Raw genomic sequence first — 25,295 nt, 5'->3', positions numbered from 1 at the left:
AGGTGAACTTGATATGACCTTCTCAAAACTCTTGAAAGCACATATACAACTGTTAAATGTTTCAGTACTTTTTGGATAACTAACAAGCAAAACTCACAACTGGTGTTTGATCCATGAATCGACGGATAAAATTCCTACTATAGCAATGTCAAATCAAGCAGCTCAGCCAAGACATTTATCAGCCATCTTCACATTTTACCAACCACACAGGAAGTGGCAGTGACACACCACTTCCTCGCTTACTGCCCCACGCAGAATCCCATTATCCCACTAAAAATCCATTCACACACGCTTGCCATCAACAGCACCTTAACTTGAGACAGTGACATTAAATCCGGTTAATTCCAACAACCACACATAACCCCACACACGTTTAGTTGTTAAGTAAGACGGATCTATGTCCCCATAATATGAGGAATACCTGATAAAATTTACATACACGCACACACAGACACACTCACAGATGAGCAAGGGAGCATATACTATATGATTTTCTAAAATATGTGCAAAGCTCCTGGTAGGGATTTTTCACTCTTGAGGGGATTAAATGGGAGATTACGGTCAGATCATATGGTGTGCCCTCCCATCTTCTAGGCACATGCTCTAAGATGCTCCTGCACGGTAGCAGACAAAAGAGCAGGGTGACAGGAGGGACGAGTTCATGGGAGGGTGGGAATTGATCCAGCAGTTTTTGATATTCAAGTCATTGGCTGAGAAGAAACAGACTGTTCTCATAAGAAGGTAGTATGACGTTGTAATGCATTATACTTAAAAGAAACTATATATTTTGGCTTGCTTGATTGTGCTTAAACATATTGAGGATTTGTAACGAATATGTCCTAACAATGAATACATGGACAAATGTAGTGCTTTATGGCCAAGTGTAAGGTTTTCAGGCACGTTAAATGCATGGCCATGATTTTTGTGATGCGTGTGTGTGGGGACACACCAGCTTTTATTGAGGTGCATATGCACTCAATTTGAGCAAGTGCAGTGAGTCTTGTGGTGCTGGAACAAGACACAGTTGTAAACTGACAATAAACAGTGCTAACAAGATCTGAAGAAAATACTTTGTGGTCGTTTCAAGTTGTAATGCAACAAAATTGGTACACTCTCGACTGCAAATGCACTGAGCAAGATCACACACGCCAGAAAACACACACACACAAAGATATACAGTATATAGAAATATATATGTGATATACAGTAGTATGTATACTACGGCAAGAGATAATTCAGGCATTTAAATGTCAGAGGACAAAGGTGTTAAAAATTTTCTTTTCTTACTGTGCCGATCCCTTCAAACCGGGGTGTTTTGAGTAAGACTTAGCAGAAAGCATTGGATACAGAGGTAGAGGCTGAAACCAGCTGCGGTGCCAACTATTTTTCCTACGGCCATCGGGACCTCAACCGCCTGCAAGGGAAGTAATTTTCGCAGCCGCCACGGTGCAGCGGGGAAGCGGCGCAGACGAGAGGTGAGGATTTCCTTGTATATACCTACGACTCTATTATGGTTGTATATACCTGCGACTCTATTATGGCACTGGGGAGTAGGAAAAAAAAGGCCCACGCAATACTTTTCAGTACTGTCGTCTGTACTTTTGCCTATATGACAAGCCAACAGACACACGGCAAAGACTTTGTGTGCGCCATGTTGTAACGCTACTCGAGCGAGGGGCACACAATATATAGGAATACTGCATCCTTGTGCCGTGTCACCGAAACATATATGAATATATAATATTCAATACGTGTTGTAAAAACCTCATTTTTACCAGGTACCATTAGGACGGATACACAGACAGGCAGACAGATACTGTAGATGGTTGTACAACAACCAATAGCATTAATGTTCATGCGGTATGAGGTTGCGCAAAAGAGAACTGCCCATTAAAGAATGAAAGGCTCTTAAGTAGATAGGATTTTTAGAGCAATCAGAGAGATTAGAGCAAAGTAAGTTAGATTCTTCAAGGCACTTTTTTTTAAGGAGTCCAATTTACAGTATGATGGTAAGTGGGTAAAACTCCTGTTTGTAAATGTTCAGGTCTTCAAGGGATTTCTGTCTTTATCTCTGTATTACGTACGGCAAGGCAGCACTTTTCCGGAAAAAAAAAAAATCTCTCTTTGAAATACACTGACATGGTATGTAAATGTCATATTATTTTACTGGCTGTGACTCCAACATAGTAAGATAAATAAAATAAAAAAAATAGGAAGCTGTGCAGATTTAATAATGAGTAAATATAATCTCAAAATATTTGACATAAACATACTAAAGAACACTGACTAAGTAAAGATATAGATGCTCTTTTCCCCTCACAAAGGCACCCATGGAACCGCACTGCAAAGTACATGCATGAACTTTCAGGTACATTGTGACTGATGACTCAACAGCCAAATCACTGCAGATTCATCGTGATATCACGGCAATAATCCCCCTGAGTGGGTGACAAATGCAACACTTCACTACGGCGTGTGGGTGGCGTTGTTGGTGGAGAGTCAGGCCGTCAAACCGGGTTTTAGAACGTTGTCCCTTTCTTTTCACAACCGTTAGGATGGAACAATTTTTGTTTCTTTTCCATTTTTGCAGACTTACAATCATACCCACAATAGAGTGTCTTGTAAGGACACCAAAATAAAGTATACTATAAAACAGAGTGCATTTCAAATGACAACAAAAGGAAAACTGACTCTTTCTAATTTTACTAGAACATCGAAAGAGTGACTATAGCAGGTTCATGTTTAGGGAGGAAAACAGTTTTCTACTTGAGCATGAGCCAACGGGCTAAGCTCTCAAATTGCGGAGTGTTTAACTCATCTCATCTTACCCAACTCCTTGGTCAAAAACACGGTTAGACCAAAGCCCCTGTTAATACAGGCTAAAATATTCTAATAATACGCTGTACGAAATCGTTCCTTGTCAATATATTTGCAAGAATGATTGAGGGTGTCTTGTGCTTCAGACGCCGACATTATGAAATAAAATGTGTCAATATTTCAGCCTGTATGTCAGACTCTTGTGAAATGAGTTAACTGTTATAAGTTATGAAATACACACATCTATGCTTTGGCTGCAGTAACTTGAGTTAAAATGGAGCATCTGTTCATGTTCACCAGTCAAGCAGGATGTCCTGCTGCGCAGTGTGGCACAAAATGCGATTTTGCCTCACTTGCCAGTCGGCAGATGAAAGCAAATGTTGCCATTGTCACAGAATCACTGCTTGCCTGACATGGCTCCAGTTTGTGGACTCGGTTGGACCGTTAATACAAAAAGGTTACTTTAATTGCATCCATCATAGGAGAAATCAGCCAGCCGCCATCAATATATTTATTTCTGGAAGAATGTTGTGGATGAATTTGTGAATGACATAAGGTGAGAGGAACACAATGGTCCTTGCAAAATGCCAACATTTTCTCGTCAACAATAACCATTCAAATGTGTATTACGTCGTTCCTTTTACTTGTTCGCAACTGTGCTGTGACAATATTGCAACTGTTTATACATTTGTTCACAATATTCCTTCATAAAGGTTCTCCTCTAAAGGAGTTTTTTTTTTTTCATGTTTTATTATTAACAGCATCTTTTTATACATACAGTATATGAGCATCACGTTGACCATTAAGAAAGGTGATGAGATCCTAGAACCAATTATTTCCTTGATTTTCTCTGGGGAAAAGCAGATTCGAAATCTGAACAAATGCATTTTGTTCAACCTCTTCTGTTTCACGTTACAATAATACAGGGACGGCCTTTCTTTTGCAAGAAAAATGTTTGAGCTCTTCCCAGCCATTTGTCCCATTCCGTGTTGGAGTGTTAGACGAACGAGCGACATCATCTGTGACAATCTGCATTAGCCCCTTGGGAGCTGATGATCAAGTGATTAATGGAGGAGCAAAAACTTCATTTCACCCAACGACTGAACCCCGATCTCCCAAATCCGAGCTCATTTAACGCATCACTGATACGCACTTCATCCAAGCCCATTTCCACACAATCTCACAGCTGTTTGATTCTCTCTGATTCCCCTTTCAAATCGCTATTCAAAATGTCAACAGGCGCATGTCGTGCTAACCCCTTGATCATTATTACATTTCCTATGTGCTATATTGTTAATAAGAGGCCAGTTCTATGGACTTCTTGATGGAAATTACTTGGAACTCAGGAAATAACCAGTATTTTTATGTATGTGGTTATCATACTGTTTCCATCCCATCTCTCTCTTATTCAACTTTCAAAGCCGAATTTGGAAGACGCGCTCGCCTGCTGAAATATAAGTGTCTACGATGATATTTTCTCTCCTTCAAGCTGTTTCTTCTTTTTTTATGCTTTACTCACAAAGAGGAGTCTTGTTTGTTTAGCTCGCCTTCTGCTGGCAATCAGGCTGCAAGTGGAGGAGTCCGGTGGTGATTAACACAAAAACAAAACAGTCGAGTGCGGCTGTATGTACGCACTGTGGGAAATTCCTCCAGACGGGTCCCGGTCTCAAAACTAAATTTTGACGTTGGCCTGGTCTTGGACTGGACTGTCGAAATGTCTCGGTCTTGTCTCGGTCTCGGACTGGCCGGACTCAGGGTTTTCCGTCGAGATGGGTCAAGACCAGCGCTGATCTGCTATTCTTTAACTTCATGAATGTGATGAAAAGGACAAGCACACGGCTCATAAAAAGCGGCGCTCAGGACAGGACTCTCGAACGTTTGAACTCAAATGAGCAAAAAATTTGATGTTGGGATGTGCCAGGATTCTGACACCGATTTGTCTTTTGGGACAAAAACCATGACAGATTTCCCACAACTCCACAAGTTGACACTGAAAGTACTCTCAGTTCCTCCCTCCTCTGCACCAGTTGAGAGTAGAGAGTAGAGGGGGCATTATTATAAGACCTTCTCATACATGTTTAGGTCCCAAATGCTGCATGCAGTATCTTATGTAAAAGCAACTAAGCGCTTCTTTAAATCTTCATTTTTAAGTGCATCCAGGAGTTAAATTTTTTTTAGTTAAAAAAACATTTTTGCATGTTGTGCCTTGAAACTGTATTATTGGCTGTCCAATGTATTTATAAGAAATTTTAAATTAATAGCGAAAGCTCTTTAACTGTTCATCTCGTCAAAATAGATTTTTCTGGTCTTGGTCTTGTGAAGCTCTCAGCTTGTCTCGGCCTTGGTCTTCACCCGGTCTCGACCCCCCAAAAGTCTCAGTTTTTGTCTTGGTCACGACGAGCTCTGGTCTCGGGCAAGTCTTGGTCTCGGATAGTTTGTCCTTAAAAATCTTTGTCAAAAAGTTATAAATATGAGAAGTGGTCCCTGCAAAATTATTGCATGTACTCCCATGAGGGATTCTCACAAACCAGAGGACCTTTCTTTGTGAATAAGGAGTGAACAAGTGATGATTCCCAAATGGTGTGGCGTAGCACATTAGTGCACATTTTTGGTCATCTATCTATGCCAGCGACATATAGTGTCAAGCAGAACAATGAACTTCTCTTCCACTAGATGGCGGAAGGTCCAATTGACCAATTTATCCGCAAAATAATAGCTTTGTGTTAAACAAGCCCAGATTTCAACGCAGCGTAAATTGAGACAAGATCATCATTATTTCGTTTTTTTGGCATTTCTGTTTGGTGGTGTGTTGTGAGATTTTTTCCGAAGTAAATGATTTGCCTTCACTCAACAAAAGTTGGGAAACAGGAGTGTGTATGGGTTAATTAAGACACACTTTCGTTGCTCCATGTGCACAACAACAAACATGCTGTATTTTCATTACTTGTACAGAGCAACACTTGACTCCCCAAAGCCATGTTTGTAATTATATTTTTATCACTGGGAGGAGAGAGTGAAGGAGTGATGAGGGCGGCTGCCGACATGGGGTGATAATAGAGCCCAAAGGGCGTCACCTGGTTCAAGTTAATTTGGTTTTCTGACATTTTCCCGAGAATATTTATGTGTGTCTGAGAGGGCGACCACATGCGGATGACAACCAACCATTGACTGATGTTACACTCCTCCAAAAGTGGGTGGCAGGAGCGTGGGCCCGAACCCAAGCGGGAAACTCCCCAAAATAGCAAAATCGTGGCTCTGCCCTCCTCCTTTCATAGCCTCGCTCGTGCGCCAGGCGACAAATTGTCCCCTCAAAAGGGGAGCGCCGACCGGAGACCGAGTGGAACAATTAATTTCGCGCTTGTCCTGGCTGCCTCAAAAGCGTGTATGTCCGAGTTCGTATCTGGTGGCGCAGAGACGGACGATTGCAGAAATCCCTTGCACGGAGAGCACATGTAACATACGCCCGTACCGTAAGTGCTAATCACGCAGACAAAACTCGATCATCATCAGCAGATCTTTTCTTAAAAGACTGGCCACGCTAAAATCTATCAGTAAATAAGTAGCATTTGATTTGTGACAAATCATTGCAAATGCATGGAGAAATTTGAAAGCATGCATAATCTTTTGACAAAACATGCTGGGCTTATTTTGTTTGTTTCCATCACTTAGTGCAAAATAAAATAATTGAATCATAAAATGCTTAGTGTCTTTAATAAGGTGGTGAATAATTATATTAAACTTGTAATCCTCATCTTCAAATGAGTTATGACTTTTGCAGGGGCTGCGAGAACATGCAGTATTTAAAAATAAAAAAAAACGGGAGGTCTCGGCATAGGATCGGTTGCAAACAGCTGTAAAAAGGCATTCAAATGAAACTTTTACAACTAAATGAGAATTATTTACAAGATTTGTCATTTTGATTTCGATTTCCTTTTGTGTGTGAAATTACTAAAAAAAATAATAATAATAATAAATACCAAAAGGACTACTGTATATCACAGGTCTGTTCTAAAAGTAGTTCACAAGTGATGGGACATTGTGATTTTATAGGAATGTTGTAGAAGTGATCATTTGAAAATGTAACACTTTTTATTTAGAGATTTATAAAAAAAAAAATAAAAGTGTTGCATATTGATATTTATCTGTTTCCTACCTTGTTAAGTCATTGTTGATCACTATTGGACATGGTAAGTCTTCACATGATGAATATTATTAAAGCATACCCAGTAAGGTATTTTGGGCAAATTTGTTATTTCAAAAGTATGAATAAGACGAGCGGCACGGTGGCCGACTGGTTAGAGCATCAGCCTCACAGTTCTGAGGTGCGGGGTTCAATCCCCGTCCCCGCCTGTGTGGAGTTTGCATGTTCTCCCCGTGCCTGCGTGGGTTTTCTCCGGGCACTCCGGTTTCCTCCCACATCCCAAAAACATGCATTAATTGGAGACTCTAAATTGCCCGTAGGCATGACTGTGAGTGCGAATGGTTGTTAGTTTCTATGTGCCCTGCGATTGGCTGGCAACCAGTTCAGGGTGTGCCCCGCCTCCTGCCCGATGACAGCTGGGATGGGCTCCAGCACGCCCGCGACCCTAGTGAGGAGAAGCGGCTCAGAAAATGGATGGATGGATGAATAAGACGAGACCTTTGCATTAATCAGTACCCAAGAAGTAGCTCAGTTTCAAAAAGGTTCACTTGAAAGAATAAAGAATAAAAGACCTCAAAATAAATGAAAAAAGTATTCAAAACAAGACATTTGGTCCCTAAAATAAGTGGGAAAAAAATGTAAATGAAACTAGTATGAACTGACTTGGTAACATTTTTGAAAATAAGATCTTGTTTCTTTAAACAAGTCATTTTTTTCTTCTTGCTGAAAATTTTGAAAAAAAGAGTCAAAACTGTCTTAAAATAAGCACCTTGAGATTTTTTCAGTCGAAATAAGATCAATTCATTCTGTACGATTTTGTATTTTTGCAGTGTCGGTGATCACATTTCATGTGTCAGCGTTACATCTTCATCCATCCCCCATCCATTTTCCGTTCCGCTTACCCTCACGCAGGCGCGCTGGAGCCCATCCCAGCTACCTTCGGGCGAGAGGCGGGGTACACCCTGAACTGGTCGCCAGCCAATCGCAGGCCACATATAAACAAACAACCATTCGCCCTCACATTCACACCTACGGGCATCTGAACCCCGGTCCTCAGAACTGTGAGGCACACGTGCTTACCAGTCAACCGCTGTGCCGCCCTCTTACATCCCCATGTCCAATTAAAACTTGACAATTATTCACAAATTAATGTTAACATTCATTAATAATAACAGATGCAAACCATAGAGAAAAGAGTCTACAGTCCAGCCGGTGGACAAAACCCATGTTGCTCTTTCTATTAATTTCAAAAATATGCACCAACATTCATGAAGAGGCAAAGTCACCCAGACCTCCTGTGTGTGTGTGTGTGTGTGTGTTTCTGCAGCTTTAAATGCTGCCTGAGGCTTATTGAGTGGAAGAGCAGGATAACAGATGAACACTAACATAAGCATGCAAGCACGCGCGTATGCCGCAGAACGTCTCGTCGCCGTTGCTGCTCAAAGGAGCTCGGAATGTTTCCCAGAGTGCACGGCGTCTGTTCGGTACGCACCATCACCCGTAAGAGTGGAAGCCAAATTCATGCGCTCTCTAATGGCTGGCATGTCCTTACATGCAGTGTGATCAGAATGTCCAACCATCGACGCACACACACGTGTACTCCCGATGACTTTGGCAACTTGATGCCTGTGAGAAGAAAAAATACTTTTCTCTTTCCAAACCAAAATCAAATCCTGTATTCGCAGAGCAAAATTGTTCAAATTATAAGATCTAATTGCCTTGCAGACAATCGCGGTGCAGTAACTATCAATCGAGTGCCATGATTTTGACAGTCTCACCAGAGAAAAGCATATTACAAAACAACGTTCCCAAGTTGGTCACAAACGCAGGCTTCACTTTGTGACTACTTTCTATGAATATTCAACATGCTGCAATGTATTAGTTTCGTCATTCTTATTCCCAATACTTCTTTTGACAATGTATAAGTGTTTCGAAAGGTTTTCAGCTGTTTCAGGCATGCATCTTCAACACGAGTTTCCCTTCCAGCATTAATTTTGCTGCAATTTAAGATACAGAAAAATAAGGGTAAAAGGAAAACATTTTGCCAGCATTGTTTTGAGAGAATAGTTCTGTTATTATTTGGTGCTGTTTTTATTGTAAATTCTAAGACGTAAGAGTGCTGAACTGGTTATGTTTTCATGTTAATAACTTTGGATTATTGGCTGTTCAAAATGAAATCAAATACAAAATAAATTGTTAAAATTGAGATGAATAATTATAGAAATTGTACATTAAGTTGTTAAAACCTGTATGCTAGTTTTTGCTCAGAGTGCAGCGGCACGGTGGGCGACCGGTTAGTACATCAGCCTCACAGTTCTGAGGTCCCGGGAGAAAAAATCCGGCCTCGCCTGTGAGGAATTTGCATCTTCTCGTTCCTGTGTGGGTTTTCTCCAGGTACTTGACTTCTGCCCAAATTGCAAAAAGAAAAAACACGCATGGTAGGTTGATGGAAGACCCGAAATTGTGTGTAGGTGTGAAAGGTTTTTTGTTTAACACCCCGCCTCTCACCAAAAGCTGAGATGGGCGTCAGCACACCTGCAACCCTGGTGAGGATACGCAGTTCAGAGGATAGATGGATGGATGTTTAGAACGCCACCAACTGGCCAGGTATGGAAATGAGGAAAGGAAGACGGTATTACAGAATACAAAAGTAAAATTGGTGCAATGAGGAAAGCAGGAAAAAAACTGAAGAGAAGAAAGAAGAATAATCTAAGGATAGTATTTGGACGTACAAGGCTGAACAGCTTATTATTTAAGATGGGGGAGCACGATAACAGGCAGCTGTCACTCTGGGTAATTAGAAAAAGTTTAACATGTTTTATTTAGCTGTGAAATATACGAGGCCGAGGCAGGAAATTTGAAAGAAAAATTATATAAAAGTATAAAAAAGCCAATTTAGAGATTCTGAGACAAACTTCAGAAAGAAAAGAATATCAGTTGCTAGCTGTAATTGAAGGATGTTTTTTTTCATTATTGTTGCTAATTTTGTTTTTCATATATTATTCTGCAGTTTAGAAAATGGATGAATGGATGCGGTAGGTTGTTGTTGTTTTTTTTTTTTTTAAAGTATGACTCAAGATCCACACTCCATACCAGCTGGTGGCAGTAATCCACCAATACATGGTTTGTCAACCACCAAAAATAACTAACGAAGAAGAAGAAGAGGAGGAGGAGGAGGAGGAGGAGGAGGAGGAGGAGGAGGAGGAGGAGGAGGAGGAGGAGGAGGAGGAGGAGGAGGAGGAGGAAGAGGAGGAGGAGGAGGAGGAGGAGGAGGAGGAGGAGGAGGAAGAAGAAATCAGGTGTGGGTGCGTCTGTGTGGACCCAGGGCAACCAATAATGCATTCACGCATTATTTTGAACTTCATTATTTTGAAGACCAGTACCAATTCACAATCCGGTTCCTGTCCTCACCTGAGCAAACAAATGGTGAGCAATTGGTCAGCAGTCACCGCTTCATCTTCTTGTCGTTAATTCAATAATTCTCTAATAAGCTGTTCTTCCAGTCAGTATTTGTCTACCAGTTTATTACTCACTGTGAAGGAAGAAAATATCTGGTCATTCACTGCCGTTTTACATTGCACCAGTAGTGCTAATAGAAATTAGTTACAGGAAAGCACCTTGAATTCCCTCACTGGAGTAATTAAGTATACAACAATTTGTTTTGCAGTGAAACTGGATATTATACTATTCTCATGTTAAAAAGTAATACTGTATTAATACAATACAATATTATGCCTTGTCTATCTGAAAGAAGTTTAAGAATGCATGTAATTGTTTAAGTGTGCATGTTTTGGTTTGCCGGTAGTGTCATCAGCAATCATTAGTGGTCAAGTAAATTAACCAATTTTAGTTTTGAGTTACAGTTGCTATAAAAACTGTACATTTTAATCTATTCTCAGTCATTGTTGGCTAAGTTCAGGCTTCTGCTGGAAATCAACAACAAAAAAAAAGAAAACAAAATGTCAGGGAAAGCCTCCTAGAACAGCTGAAATGAATTTGGGGTTAATCAGAGACACTTTAATCGGTGGAAGTTGTGTGATGATTCCCATTTAACCAGTTGGAATATGATTTGGTTAATTCTGAACACAGCCACGTTGCACTTATAAGAGGGTGTGCACATTTTTGAAACCACAGTATCACAGTTTATTTTTAATTCCCTTGTCAAAAATATATTTTTTTTTTGGTTTGGAAATGATCTAACGTGATCTTAATTTGTTTTATATCACCAAAATTTGCACACAAAAAAAAATGAACATGGTTGTGTAGACTTTATACGTTTGCTGTGCCTGCAGCTCTGCAGATTAAGCCTTCAACCAATAAAAGCAATGCTTGAAATAAATATATTGAGGCTTCAGTTGCAAGAAAATGTGCACTTTGCGTACGTTCTGATGACATGCAGTCCCATTCCTGCTGCCTGCAGCCCAAGGTTGGAAATGTGTTGTTTACGTGAGACGCCAGCAAGTGCAGGTGAAGGTCGTCAGCGGGCGGGGCAGTCGCTCCGCTCATCTGGAACGTCTATCTGCTGAGGCGCGATGCGCGAAAGAGGCGCAGTGCCATGCTCTATAAAGTTGAGTCAAAATAAGAGCATTTGTTTTGTTGTGGACGACGGCGTAGCGGTCGACTTGGCACGCATATTGCGACCGCCGATGCAGGACATTGTGCTGGGCCAGCACAACTTCAGTGTACTGAGGCCTCATGTCCCAAGATCCCCTTCCATGTATTCTTTAGTGCCGTAGCTGCATTCTATCCATTATTAAAACAAAGTGATTGCAGGGGAAGAGGAGGAGATTTTGAAGTGTTGTCAAATAATTGGGCGAGGCTGAATACTCAAAATAAGGGTTCAAGTTTAAGGTTTTCCCTCGAGACTTTCACAAATCAAACTTGATGTGATGGATCAAAGGTGTGCGTGTGTGTGATTGTAACTTATGAATGCGCCTGTTGACCTGCGTTGCTGCACGCCGACATGCTCGTCATCTGCAGGCCAACGGAGGCAGAGTGACACCTGAGTCACTGATGACAGAATATATTTATCTTATGTGTTTCCACAAGATTCATCTGCGTGCAAAGTGTTGCTGGCATGCATTTTTTTCCAAAATATTTAAGTGAATGAGGGGGGGGAAAAAAACAACTCCTCGTTAACACAAATTAGCCACGAAATCAAACACTTCACATCAGCGTTGTCAGAGAGGTTGGCGATAAAATCAAAGAGGCACACTGCAGAACAAGGCACCAAAAGACATTTTGATTTTCCTAAGCCCACAAATACGGCGTCAGCGCATGTGATGTAAATACTTTAATCTGGTGGCCAAAGGCCTTGCTGCCCTACACTTGAGCTCTCTGCAGCAGAGGTGGTGGATTTGATTCACAACGCTTTTTTCCCACCAACAAAGCACTAATTACGTTGTGAGTAGGTGGCTGCATTGGCCAACGCTGGCTTGCTAGGAAATGAAAGCATCCAAACACAGACTGCACTCCTTCCTGCTGACATTGTAATTAACTCGACATGACATTGCCCCTTGTTCTTTTACTCTTTATGTCTCACAATTGAGCATCATACAAAAAGTAACACATTTCGCTCGATAATTTTTGGTGGATGAGAACGAGTGAGTGTGGGAAGTGGAGGGTTGAGGTTGCGCTAAGTACAAACCCCTACACACACCCTCACCTCATCTCACCACCAGTCACGCCAAACAGGGCCTATCAGCGAGTCAATTTCCACAAAACTTAATCTAATCTGTAGCCGTCTCCCGTGTACTGACACGTGGTGTAACGGTGGAACGCCTTAAACGTCACCCATCCTTGACAGCAGATTGGCAACATCGCACATCCCACACTCACACTAAGTCATCGCTGTCTAAAAAAGGCAGAGATAAAGGTAAAAAAACCAAACAAAAATACTTAATAACCATGAAGGTGTAAAAAATGCACTGCATAATACTGAGAGGTCTGCCATATATTTTGCACACACATGCATAATATGAGACTGTGTTCACACAAACTTAGGGCAATTAGGCATCTTTTTTCACACGAACATCTGAAGTGTGTGTTCGTTTAAGGATTATAGTGTATGCATAAACAATCCTAAAAACACACCTCTCACTGTAACGCAGTACATTTCCTTACATACAGTTAAACTTCACTGAGTGGAAGGATCAATATCTGTGTACAGGCAGAATATTTGACACAGCTCTTTTTTTTGTACCTCATTATTTACTGTGACGGGGTACCTAATGTTGTGGCCAAGTCGCTCAGCACCATCTCTCTCCCAAAGGAATCATGTTGAGAACATGTATTACACATCTAAAATTGTACTTTATTTTATTTGAAAATAATCATCAGCAGCGGCACGGTGGCCGACTGGTTAGAGCGTCAGCCTCACAGTTCTGAGGTGCGGGGTTCAATCCCCGTCCCCGCCTGTGTGGAGTTTGCATGTTCTCCCCGTGCCTGCGTGGGTTTTCTCCGGGCACTCCGGTTTCCTCCCACATCCCAAAAACATGCATTAATTGGAGCCTCTAAATTGCCCGTAGGCATGACTGTGAGTGCGAATGGTTGTTTGTTTCTATGTGCCCTGCGATTGGCTGGCAACCAGTTCAGGGTGTACCCCGCCTCCTGCCCGATGACAGCTGGGATAGGCTCCAGCACGCCCGCGACCCTAGTGAGGAGAAGCGGCTCAGAAAATGGATGGATGGATAATCATCAGCACAAGAAGAATAAGATGAGAGGGTAATGCTCGATGTGGTTAATTAACCCTAAGTGCAATTCATTATGACTCATGGAATGCAACAAGCGACATTCCATTGTTGTACCCCAAAGAATTCAGCTGATTAGAAATTTATACAACACAATTGGGGAAATATATATACAGTTCCTTGGAAAAAGTATTTGACCCCTTCTCAAATTCTTATATTTTTTGCATAGTTTCCCCACTTTTTACCACCGGCACCGTCAACCTGCAGGGCGCCGGTGGAAGTTTAGCTACTGTGGGTAGAAGTCGAAGAAGAAGAGGTGGAAAGCGAGTTCTTCGGCAGAAAGAGAAGAGGAAAGCACAGAGCCTAGAACTAAATGTGGGGACTTTGAATGTTGGCACGATGACAGGAAGATCTCGGGAGTTGCTTGACATGATGATTAGGAGAAAGATTGATATATTGTGTGTCCAGGAGACCAGTAAGGCAGTAAGGCTAGAAGTTTAGGGGCAGGGTTTAAATTATTTTACCATGGTGTAGCTGGGAAGAGAAATGGAGTCGGGGTTATTTGAAAAGAAGAGTTGGCTAAGAATGTCTTGGAGGTGAAAAGAGTATCAGATCGAGTGATGAGGCTGAAACTTGAAATTGAGGGTGTTATGTATAATGTGATTAGTGGCTATGCCCCACAGGTAGGATGTGACCTAGAGGTGAAAGAGAAATGCTGGAAGGAGCTAGACGAAGTAGTTCTGAGCATCCCAGGCAGAGAGAGAGTCGTGATAGGTCCAGATTGTAATGGACATGTTGGTGAAGGTAATAGGGGTAATGAAGAAGTGATGGGCAAGTACGGCATCCAGGAAAGGAACTTGGAGGGAGAGATGGTGGTAGACTTTGCAAAAAGGATGCAAATGGCTGTAGTGAACACTTTTTTCCAGAAGAGGCAGGAACATAGGGTGACCTACAAGAGCGGAGCTAGAAGCACTCAGGTGGATTACATCTTCTGCAGACGATGTAATCTGAAGGAAGTTACCGACTGTAAGGTAGTGGTAGGGGAGAGTGTGGCTAGACAGCATAGGATGGTGGTGTGTAAGATGACTCTGGTGGTGGGGAGGAAGATTAGGAAGACAAAGGCAGAGCAGAGAACCATGTGGTGGAAGACAGGACGAGTGTTGTGCAGCTTTTCGGGAAAAGGTGAGACAGGCTCTCGGTGGACGGGAGGGGCTTCCAGAAGACTGGACCACTACAGCCAAGGTGATCAGCGAGGCAGGCAGGAGAGTACTTGGTGTATCTTCTGGCAGGAAAGGAGAGAAGGAGACTTGGCGGTGGAACCTCACAGTACAGGAAATCATACAAGGAAAAAGGTTAGCTAAGAAGAAGTGGGACACTGAGAGGACTGAGGAGAGCCGAAAGGAATACATTGAGATGCGACATAGGGCAAAGGTAGAGGTGGTAAAGGCCAAACAAGAGGCATATGATGACATGTATGCCAGGTTGGACACTAAAGAAGGAGAAAAGGATCTATACAGGCTGGCCAGACAGAGGGATAGAGATGGGAAGGATGTGCAGCAGCTTAGGGTGATTAAGGATATAGATGGAAATATGTTGACTGGTGCCAGTAGTGTACTAGATAGATGGAAAGAATACTTTGAGGAGTTGACGAATGAAGAAAATGAGAGAGAAGGGACAGTAGAAGAGGCAAGTGTGGTGGACCAGGAAGTGGCAATGATTATAAAGGCAGTTGGTCCTGATGACATTCCTGTGGAGGTATGGAAGCATCTATGAGAGATGGCTGTGGAGTTTCTTAGCAGCTTGTTCAATAGAATTCTAGTGCGTGAGAAGATGCCTGAGGAATGGAGGAAAAGTGTGGTTTTTAAGAACAAGGGAGATGTGCCGAGCTGTGGGAACTATAGCGGAATAAAGTTGATGAGCCACACAATGAAGTTATGGGAAAGAGTAGTGGAGGCTACAGAAGTGAGTATTTGCAATCAACAGTATGGTTTCATGCCTAGAAAGAGTACCACAGATGCATTATTTGCCTTGAGGATGTTGATGGAAAAGTACAGAGAAGGTCAGAAGGAGCTACATTGTGTCTTTGTAGATCTAGAGAAAGCCTATGACAGAGTACCCAGAGAGGAACTGTGGTACTGCATGCGGAAGTCAGGAGTGCCAGAGAAGTATGTTAGAATAATACAGGACATGTACGAGGGCAGCAGAACAGTGGTGAGGTGTGCTGTAGATGTGACAGATGAATTTAAGGTGGAGGTGGGACTGCATCAGGTATCACCCCTGAGCACCTTCCTGTTTGTAGTGGTGATGGATAGGCTGACAGAGGAGGTTAGACTGGAATCCCCGTGGACCATGATGTTTGCAGATTACATTGTGAGCTGCAGTGAAAGCAGGGAGCAGGCGGAGGAACGGTTAGAAAGATGGATTCATGCACTGGAAAGCAGAGGAATGAAGATTAGCTGAAGTAAGACAGAATATATGTGCATGAATGAGAGGGGTGGTGGGGGAAGAGTGAGGCTACAGGGAGAAAGATAGCAAGGGTGGAGGACTTTAAATACTTGGGGTCATGAAGTGAAGAAACGGGTCCAAGCAGGGTGGAACGGGTGGAGGAAGGTGTCAAGTGTGTTATGTGACAGAAGAGTCTCTGCTAGAATGAAGGGCTGATGAAGTTTATAAAACAGTGGTGAGGCCAGCCATGATATACGGATTAGAGACAGTGGCACTGAAGAGATGGCGGGAATGAAGATGTTGATGTTCGTTCTCGGAGTGACCAGGTTGGATAAAATTAGAAATGAGCTCCTCAGAGGGACAGCCAAGGTTCGATGTTTTGGAGACAAAGTTAGAGAGAGCAGACTTGGATGGTTAGGACACGGTTAGGATTTTCTGTTAAAGAGCATAATTCATGGTTCCATCAATAACAGTAAGTTGTCCAGGTCCTGAAGGAGCGAAGCAACCCAAGACCATCACACTACCACCACCCTGTTTGACTGTTGGTATGATGTTCTTTTTCTGAAATGCTGTGCTACATTTACGCCAGATCGAACGAGATGCCCACCTTCCAAAAAGCTCAACTTTCATCTCGTCAGTCCATATAATATTCTCCCAGAAGTCATTCACATGTTTTTGTGCAAAAAAAGATGAGCCTTTGTTGTTTTTGGTCAGCAGTGGTTTTTGCCTTGGAACTCCGCCATGGATGCCATTTTTGCCCAATCTCTTTCCTACTGTTGTGTCATGAACACTGACTTTAACAGAGCCAAGGGAGGCCTGCAGTTTTTTAGTTGTCCTGAATTCCTTTGGGTCCTCCTGGATGAGTCATTGCAGTTGTCTTGGGGTAATCTTTGTAGGCCAGCCATTCCTGGGAAGGTTCACCACTGTTACATGTTTTCTCCAAGTGAGGATAATTGCTCTCCCTATGGATCGCTGGAATCCTAGAGCTTTAGAAATGACTTTGTAACCCTTTCCAGCCTGATAGATGTCAATTAGTTTATTTCTCGACTGTTCTGGAATTTCTTTGGATCGTGTCATTTTGCTGCGTTTTTTTTTTTTTTTTTTTTTAGATCTTTTGTCCGATTTGATTTTGTCGGGACAGATTCAAGCAATTTCTTAATTGAACAGGTCTGGAGGTAATCAGGCTTGGGTGTGATCAGTGAAAATTAACCAAAAATTATGATTAGTCACAATTAATTGATGATTCAACAAGGGTTGATTACTTTTTCACACAGGGCCAGGTAACTTTGAATAGTTTTTTTAACTTTAATAAATGAAATCACCATTTAAAATTAAATCAATTAATAAAAAGTTCACTTGAATAATATTTGACTTGTCTGATTAGTTTGATGATCTTAAACAAAGTGAGGAAACCATGCAAAAAAATACAAGAATTTGAAAAGGGGGGCAATAGTTTTTCACAGCACTGTGGAAGTGTGTGTGTGTGTGTGTGTGTATATAAGTATATTCAGAAGAAAATGTGTGAAGTGTGGGTTCCATTTTTTTTCATTTGCATTGATTTTCCTGACTGTTAGGGCTGCTATAAAGTGGAAACCTGTCCTACGAGTGGCTTCTGCTCAATCTCGGTCGAGTATCGTCTTCACTTCTCCATTACTGACGTGCAGTATTACGGCCTTTAAAGCTTTCACGTTCTCATATCACTGTGTGCCTCCCCCCCGCTTCTTCTGGTGGGAGCGTCCGTCTTTTGGCCATTTTGTCATCAGAAATGTCAGTGGATCACGACGGAAAGCTGAAGGGCAGCAAAGTAGGATGGGATCAGAAAGCGTAATATGCACGGCACGCCAAGCCATACGCACATTCTCTTCTTCACCATTTAGGCAAATGGATTCCCGCATAGCTGTCACACATCATTACACCTTCTTATCGTCTCCTTGTGTGAGAACGGCATTTTGATGATCACGGATTGAGCATGCTTGATGTCGATATGCAAACTCACACACAGTCTATAATGCACAAACCTGTTAAGACCATTAAAATCAACAGGAACACTTCGAGGGAAGGACATTTTAATCGGCGTGGCGTGCCGAAATCAACCCAGTGTTCAAAGAGAGAATGGTCAACCTTTATTTTCTGAGGAAGTTCATATCCTTCAATGTGTGCAACAAACTGTTGGAAATCTACCAGCTAGGGTGACAAATTAATCCCAGCAGTGTGAGCAGGATTACTAAATTTATTAAGAAGTCTGGTGACGTCAGGGACTGAAGATGGTGTGTGACATACACAATCCATATTTATTATTTTATTTTATTCTCTTTATTATTTTATTAATTACATCTCTTCAGTCGTTGCACAGTACTACATCCAGACTACATGCATGTATTTATTACCATCTATACATATGTGATGCAACTATGGGGTCTTTTCATCTAGTAAGTCCCATCTATTATTGTTGTTATTAGTAGTAGTCGTATTAATGTTCAGTGTTATATTTTTAAATCTTAAATTATAAAATTATACACCCTCTCCCCTCAATGTCCAAAATGCATTGTTATGTTGAACATTGAAAATTCAAATAATAATTAGAGGCTCTTTTGGCAAAGTTAGCAAAGTGTTATGGACCAATACTTTTGTCCATCTTGAATGTAATTCAGCCAACATAATTCCTCAACCATAAAGAACTTCTTGTTTCTAGTGTGGTAATTTGTACTATACCTTCCATCACTAGAGGGCTTGAAACGATTGCTCCGTGGAAAATTGTCCCACTATTTTGATTCCAGGAAGCTATTATGTCAGTGAGCTGAAAACCAGTAGAGCCGCCATACTGCGCATGCGAACACAAACACACAAGCACACACGCGGGCGAGACGAGGGACAACATGTTCAATGATACATGAAATGAAAGAATTCAGCAGAATAGCAGTGAAGAGGGTGAAATACACAGAGCTCATTGTGACAATCAGTGGGTGATGTTTAATGTTTCAAAAGTCTGCAAGCTGCAGTTTCACTGTGACACACACTGTGCAGTGTCCAAAAAAATATATATATTATTGATCAGGGTTTTCTTATTCAGGGACACACAGACACACAAATTTCCCTGATTGATATAACCTTGAAATGAGAGCTGTGAGATAGATTCAGGAAATGGAGAGGGAGGACAAATCAGGACAGCAGGTGAAAGGTGGTTGGTTTGAGGATTCAAATCTTTTTCAGTTTGGTCAAAATAATGTAATCCAGATTGAGCTCACAGGATTTTTATGAATCTCCCACAAGCCACAACTGTTTTGTACGGGAAAATGTTTTGTTTTTGCATGTTGAAAATGTGCAAAGGCTGAACCTATGTAGTACTCAACTGTGGCGATAAAGCTTTAAACTTTTTTTCAATATATCAGTTTGCATGATTTGGGGGTGTGGCTAAAACGGGAGGGCGTGAGGCAGTTTGGAGTCCAGCATGAGTCCCACCTCCCCCACCAATAAGGACTTGAGCACCTTTGATCACTTCAATGAACTGGCACAGTTGCGACATACAGTTAGTTAGCTAGCTAGGCCTACACCCCGAAAATGCATCTTCCCTTCCGATAGTCTACTGGCGTGACCGCTTTAGAGCGCCTCATTGTTGTCCGTGAGTGTGCGCGCATTACGCAGAGAAACACGGAAGTGCGAGGAGGGACGAAAAATATATTTTTTTAAAGTCAGACTTGACATCCAGCACGTGGACCAGTGCTCCAGGCTGGCGCGGCCGCTTTAGAGCGCCTCGTTGTTGGCAACCATGCGGGATATATTCCAGCCATCCGAAGCTTTAAGTGGAGATACAGTTCAGCTGTATTTAACTTTAATGCGCAATAGCTTACAACTGAATCATCCCTTAAGCAGTTTTTTTTAATATATTAAAGCTCAATGTTGATACTCAAACTGTGCATAATGTTACAGTGGCTTACAATTATATCAAATGTACATTTTAGGTCATGTGGGTGGTACTTCGAGAGCCAAGTATTTTTTATTATTTTTTTTTTTAGGTGGTAGTTGGTGTGAAAAGCTTGCCGATAATTTCGTGCACGTGTATAAAAGTCTTGAGAGGATCTGTTGTTGCTCCTCATCTGTCTACGTCATGTCGAAACCAACGTGCACAATACACCGGCTGCACATCTGACAACGCTCGCTCGCCATTCGGTGGGAAAGGTGAGTAGCACTCTTTTCTTATGCCTATACAATAAGGTGAAACATCCCCAGTTGGTGTTGTAAGATACAATTTTCCAGCAACAAGGTCTGCAGTCTCTTCTTTGCTCAGTTAACCCTGTGGCCCTCATTTGCATTTTATAAGGAGGTCGTCGCGCTGTGAGGAGGGTTATCTCCTCTTTGGAGGCGGCAAAAAAATGAGAAGGGGGACCAGTTTTTATGCCAGCAAAAAGATAACACCCTGAAATCCACGCCTGCAGGCATACAGTGGGATATGTGTGATGATGGTGCATGCGAATATGCAGTGTGTGGTCATGTTCACACACATGAACCGCAGCACCTCGCCACAGCGGTGCTGAACCAACGACCCTGTAAATATGACCCCTTATCCCCACCTGTATGTATTCAACAGTTAGTCATTCTTCTTTCATTGACTCCCCTCTCCTGAAAATGCCACAATGCAAAGGAAGACCATTTGAAATTCTTGCATTCTTGTGTTGGAACAGCAAGTGCTAAAGTCTGCTTGGAAAGTCAGGTGTCAAGGGTACGTCAAGAACCTTTAAGGAAACACAAGCTTTAGTTGCAAGCCTACATGTCAAGGTACAACTTTTCTTTTTTAGTTTCTTTTTCAGAAATGGACATGTTTCAATAACATAAATCTCACTGCGTCAGTGAAAGCACGTGCACAAGTACTAACCCCTGGAACAATGTACAGTGCTCCAAAATATGGCACATCCTCCAGCAACATACAAACTGAAATACAGTATGTGTTGAAAACGTGCCGCTTTGCTTGCTCACCATACATTCATCCATTTTCTGGACCGTTTAGTGGATAATATTCAATCAGCAGTGCTTTAGTAGCCCAAAAATAACTATTCAATAATTCTACTAATTACAGCACATTACTTTAAAAAAATAATAATAATCCATGGCAACTGGATGCCCTCCCGTAGTTTTATGTTGAGTGAATGCATTTATGTGAGTGCCTGAACACAGTATATTCATTTAAAAAGGCACAAATCCTTTTCAGAAAATCCTTTCAAATCATTTTCCATTCAGTAGTTCATCCCACCTCACCTTCACCTAAGTGACTAAAAGCACATGCTCCAACGACATTTGTACAGTGTTCAATTGCACTGCATAATACTGCTTCTCATTTAGCCCACTCATGTAGCTTAATAAGGCAACCAAGGTAAGTTATTGTGCAGGTATACCTGCAATCATGCTGGGGGGGGACTGAATTAAGGTGAAGTCAACTAACCTTCTGCAGCAGCTGGGAGCCTGAGTACTTTGCAGAGATTGACTTCATCTCCCCACCAAATGCTGAAGCCCAGAGCTTCACTCTGCAGGTTAAAATACTTTATGAATAACCATACGAGGATTGAATCATTGTTAATAACTTCACAAATATTGATTTAGCTCAACGACAAGCACGAGTCACAAAGAGATCAAGTGAATGGATACAAATCGTCAACTTTTATCTTATATAGTACAGGGAGAGTCAAAACTCGTTCAGAAAAGCATGTACTCACACGGATGGAGGGATGCTTTGGTGGGAGCCTCCAACCTCAGTTATACTGAAAGTCAGAGTTGAGAAAAGTAAGAAAAGACACGCACTCCACGCGCGGACCTTGCCCCCTTCAACCTGCATCTCTGCTCGTCTCTGACGCACAGTGCGCGTTGGTTTTACGCAGCCACTCGGGGGATGTATCCTCCTCCAGGGAATTCAAAGAACAGGAAAATCAGCCAAGCTGTCTGGCTGATAGATGCATGGTGGCGACAGTTGGCTCACGAACACGAACCGGTTCCGGCGCACACGACTCGGATGGGAAAAGTCCACAGCCGCTACCTTTGCGTACACAGGACAAGAGACAGAAGTGGAGTGGAGGTTCACGTGTTAGCTACCGGGGGGGAGATTAAAAAAACGCTTCTCTCTCTCTCTCTCTCTCTCTCTCTCTCTCTCTCTCTCTCTCTCTCTCTCTCTCTCTCTCTCTCTCTCTCTCTCTCTCGCTCTCTCTCTCTCTCTCTCTCTCTCTCTCTCTCTCTCTCACAGCATCTGAGGATTGGCTACAGAGGATGCTGTTGTCGAATTACGCCATACTTCTGACCCAAGCACACACTCATATCCCTCCACCCCCTCTCTTTCTCTCTCTCACACACACACACAGTGGCTTTATGACAGGGATTTAATAGATGTCCTTTAGCTTTCATGTCACATCAAGTCATGCACTATATGGCCAGTTCACTCAAGCAGATTACTGACAAAGTGCTGATGGAGGAGAGAAAAAAAAAGTGGAGTGGGTGCATACAAAAGGAGTAGTGAATGGGAAGCGGGTGTTTGGCATTGTTCAGCGTCTTGGCGGATGGGCGATGACATGACATTTGTGTCATGTCATCGCGACGTGGCACTGGCAACGGGTGTGAGCATCTGGCTGCAGGTGAAAGGTGATGCGAGGCCTTGGGGCGACACATCCCGTGTGGCAGCTCGCATTTCTCTTGGAGCTACAAAATATTCTGGAAAAGCTCTGTGATGGGATCGACGACGCTGAATAACATTTACTGAATAGCAGTTGTGGTGCTTGGCCTATTTTAGGGGGGTTGAAGGCCAAGTTTTAATGTCTCAGCCCCCCTAAAACCAATTGAAAACTCCACTAAACAATTTGCTTCACAACAGGTTTTGTCTTTTCTAATTCTTCTCACTCCAGTACCAAAGCAGTCCTCTAACATCGTGCTGTATTTTTAAATATTTGATTTTTTTTTTTTATATGAAGTGAATTTCCCATGCTGGCTCACTCGGTGGCGCACGGAAAATGACGCCACGGAAATGACGCATTTCACTTAGCAATGGGCAAAGCGCGGCCCCTTTTGTAAAAAGCTCACTTAAACATTTTATTTTGCATTTCTGTAGCAGAAAAAAAACCTCATACAATTAGTACTGTGAAAACAAAACCAAGAATTGCCACGAACCAACAAAACCTCTTTCCGAGGACCCCTCAGCTGCCCAACAAGGTGCCTGATGTTAAATATATGCCCCAAACAATGCATGCACAAGCTCTTCATCACGAATGCAGACAGGCTTCCATGACGAAAGAAAATAATAACTACCTTACGAAATCCACACATCTTCCCAAGGAACCCCTTAACTGCCCAACTGGATGCCTGACATAAAATATGTATATTGTAAATAATTCAGCCAAGCTACTACTAGAGAACATGAGTCAACTGATTAAGCCTATCGGGACCGGTAACATCTTGCTGTATTTTTCAGTGTACATATTTGAGCCTTTATATTTCAAGTCGACCGTCATTCCCGCGCTACACCCAAAATGACATAAAAGAAATGATAAATTTTATGTAGCAATGCGGGAAGCGCGGTCCCTTGTCCCCCTATTTGTAAAACACTAACTAAGCCTATTATTTTGTGTTTTCATGTAGCACAAAATACAATATCGTATAAAATAATAATACAATAATTCTTCGTTTTCTTCTTTTCCTTATCGGCTGTCCTTCAAAAAACCGAATAAAAAGGTTTTAGAATCACACTGTGAGCAGCAGGGAGCTAGGGTTAGGGTTAGGGTTCGGCTCTGTTGTTGTAATACTGAATTCCATCCTGGGGGCGACAGAAGGAACACACTGCAGCTTTCAGCTCAACGTGTAATCCTCTTTGTTGTGCATGTATAGTTTGATGATAAACTTCAACTGGGAGTGACAATACACAGCTCGAAGGCATTTATTTGACGAAGACGACGAAGAAGAATTGATCACAATTTGCCCAACTGTTGCTTGTTGTGGCGGCACGGTGGCCGACTGGTTAGAGCGTCAGCCTCACAGTTCTGAGGTGCGGGGTTCAATCCCCGTCCCCGCCTGTGTGGAGTTTGCATGTTCTCCCCGTGCCTGCGTGGGTTTTCTCCGGGCACTCCGGTTTCCTCCCACATCCCAAAATCATGCATTAATTGGAGACTCTAAATTGCCCGTAGGCATGACTGTGAGTGCGAATGGTTGTTAGTTTCTATGTGCCCTGCGATTGGCTGGCAACCAGTTCAGGGTGTACCCCGCCTCCTGCCCGATGACAGCTGGGATAGGCTCCAGCATGCCTGCGACCCTAATGAGGAGAAGCGGCTCAGAAAATGGATGGATGGATGTTGCTTGTTGTGAACGGATTTAAGTTGCATTCACTGACCGCCATCTTCAGCGCTTGTATCTCAAATTTGAGCTTGCAAGTCAAAGCAAAAAAAAATAATCGGCCGAACGACGGCACGTATCTCCAAAAACTATTAAATCGTGTCACTGGTATCAGAAGGCACCACTGTATTAGAAATAGCTCTCAGTATAAAGCAGTGCCTTTTATACCACTAACGCAACAATAAACATTTTGTTAATTTAGTATCTTCCTAAGAGTGTCATTTGCTACTTTTTATCGCAGTTCGTTCACTGGATCCCCTGTGTCCTGTAGCTAATGAAGAGGCCGGTGAGTGCATTTTTGTTAGCACTTCATCTCTCCAATATTCCTACTTTGTTTGCTCCCACTTTATCTTTTTATTTTTTGTTTGTTTGTTATTGTTTTTCCAGCTGCTCATTAGGCTCAAGGTCAACTTTGATGAAACTAAAGATGCACAGGGATGGGTGTGCTTGATAGAACTTGACATGTGGATTCATCGGTGCGCATACGCAGCTTTTCGTTCATTATTGTCCAACCATGTTTCAGAAGTTCAACATAAAATGGAACAAAACCATGTTTAAGTAATTACCCCATGCTGTTTTGCTCATCGGAGTTATTGGACAGAGACTACACTGGTTATAATTGCAACTGTGTTCACGCAGTCATGTACTGTATGCGGTCTGCAGTAGTTTGTTTGCTCAATGTCACTTACTTGTCAAATCCATCAGGGCGACGTTCGTCGGGCTTTGCTCCGGCCGAAATGGATCATGTCCTTGAATGAAACGTTTGATCGCTGATCTTGGCCAAACACCAAGGATGGCTTTGGCCGCAAGTAAGTTTATTTGACAACGAAGGTTAATTGAATCTTTCG

At 42.3% G+C, this 25,295-nt stretch overlaps 1 protein-coding gene across 6 annotated transcripts in view; it reads right to left on the bottom strand.

Moving 5' to 3' along the window:
* The window catches only part of LOC133489155 (voltage-dependent calcium channel subunit alpha-2/delta-3-like), a 102,083-nt gene extending 79,901 nt beyond the window's left edge, over window positions 1-22,182 (bottom strand). For 3 of the 6 annotated variants that reach the window (XR_009791841.1, XR_009791855.1, XM_061798113.1), the window contains exons 1-2: window positions 21,798-22,181; window positions 21,527-21,608 (exon numbers count right to left, since the gene is read on the bottom strand). Coding sequence is in view for 4 of the 6 variants with exons in the window: in XM_061798113.1 (XP_061654097.1) it covers window positions 21,527-21,608; window positions 21,798-21,916 (201 nt within the window). In the remaining 2 variants the exon portion in view is untranslated. Of the gene's footprint in view, window positions 1-21,526; window positions 21,609-21,797 lie in introns of all 6 variants that reach the window. The other 3 variants (XM_061798325.1, XM_061797993.1, XM_061798238.1) reach the window with 2 other exon arrangements.
* Between the last annotated feature and the right edge of the window lie 3,113 nt (window positions 22,183-25,295).

This window comes from Phyllopteryx taeniolatus, chromosome 1, assembly GCF_024500385.1.
Source record: "Phyllopteryx taeniolatus isolate TA_2022b chromosome 1, UOR_Ptae_1.2, whole genome shotgun sequence".
Classification (NCBI taxonomy): Eukaryota; Metazoa; Chordata; class Actinopteri; order Syngnathiformes; family Syngnathidae; genus Phyllopteryx; species Phyllopteryx taeniolatus.
Note: the sequence above shows the minus strand (reverse complement) of the source record. Positions and strands in the feature narration are given on the sequence as shown.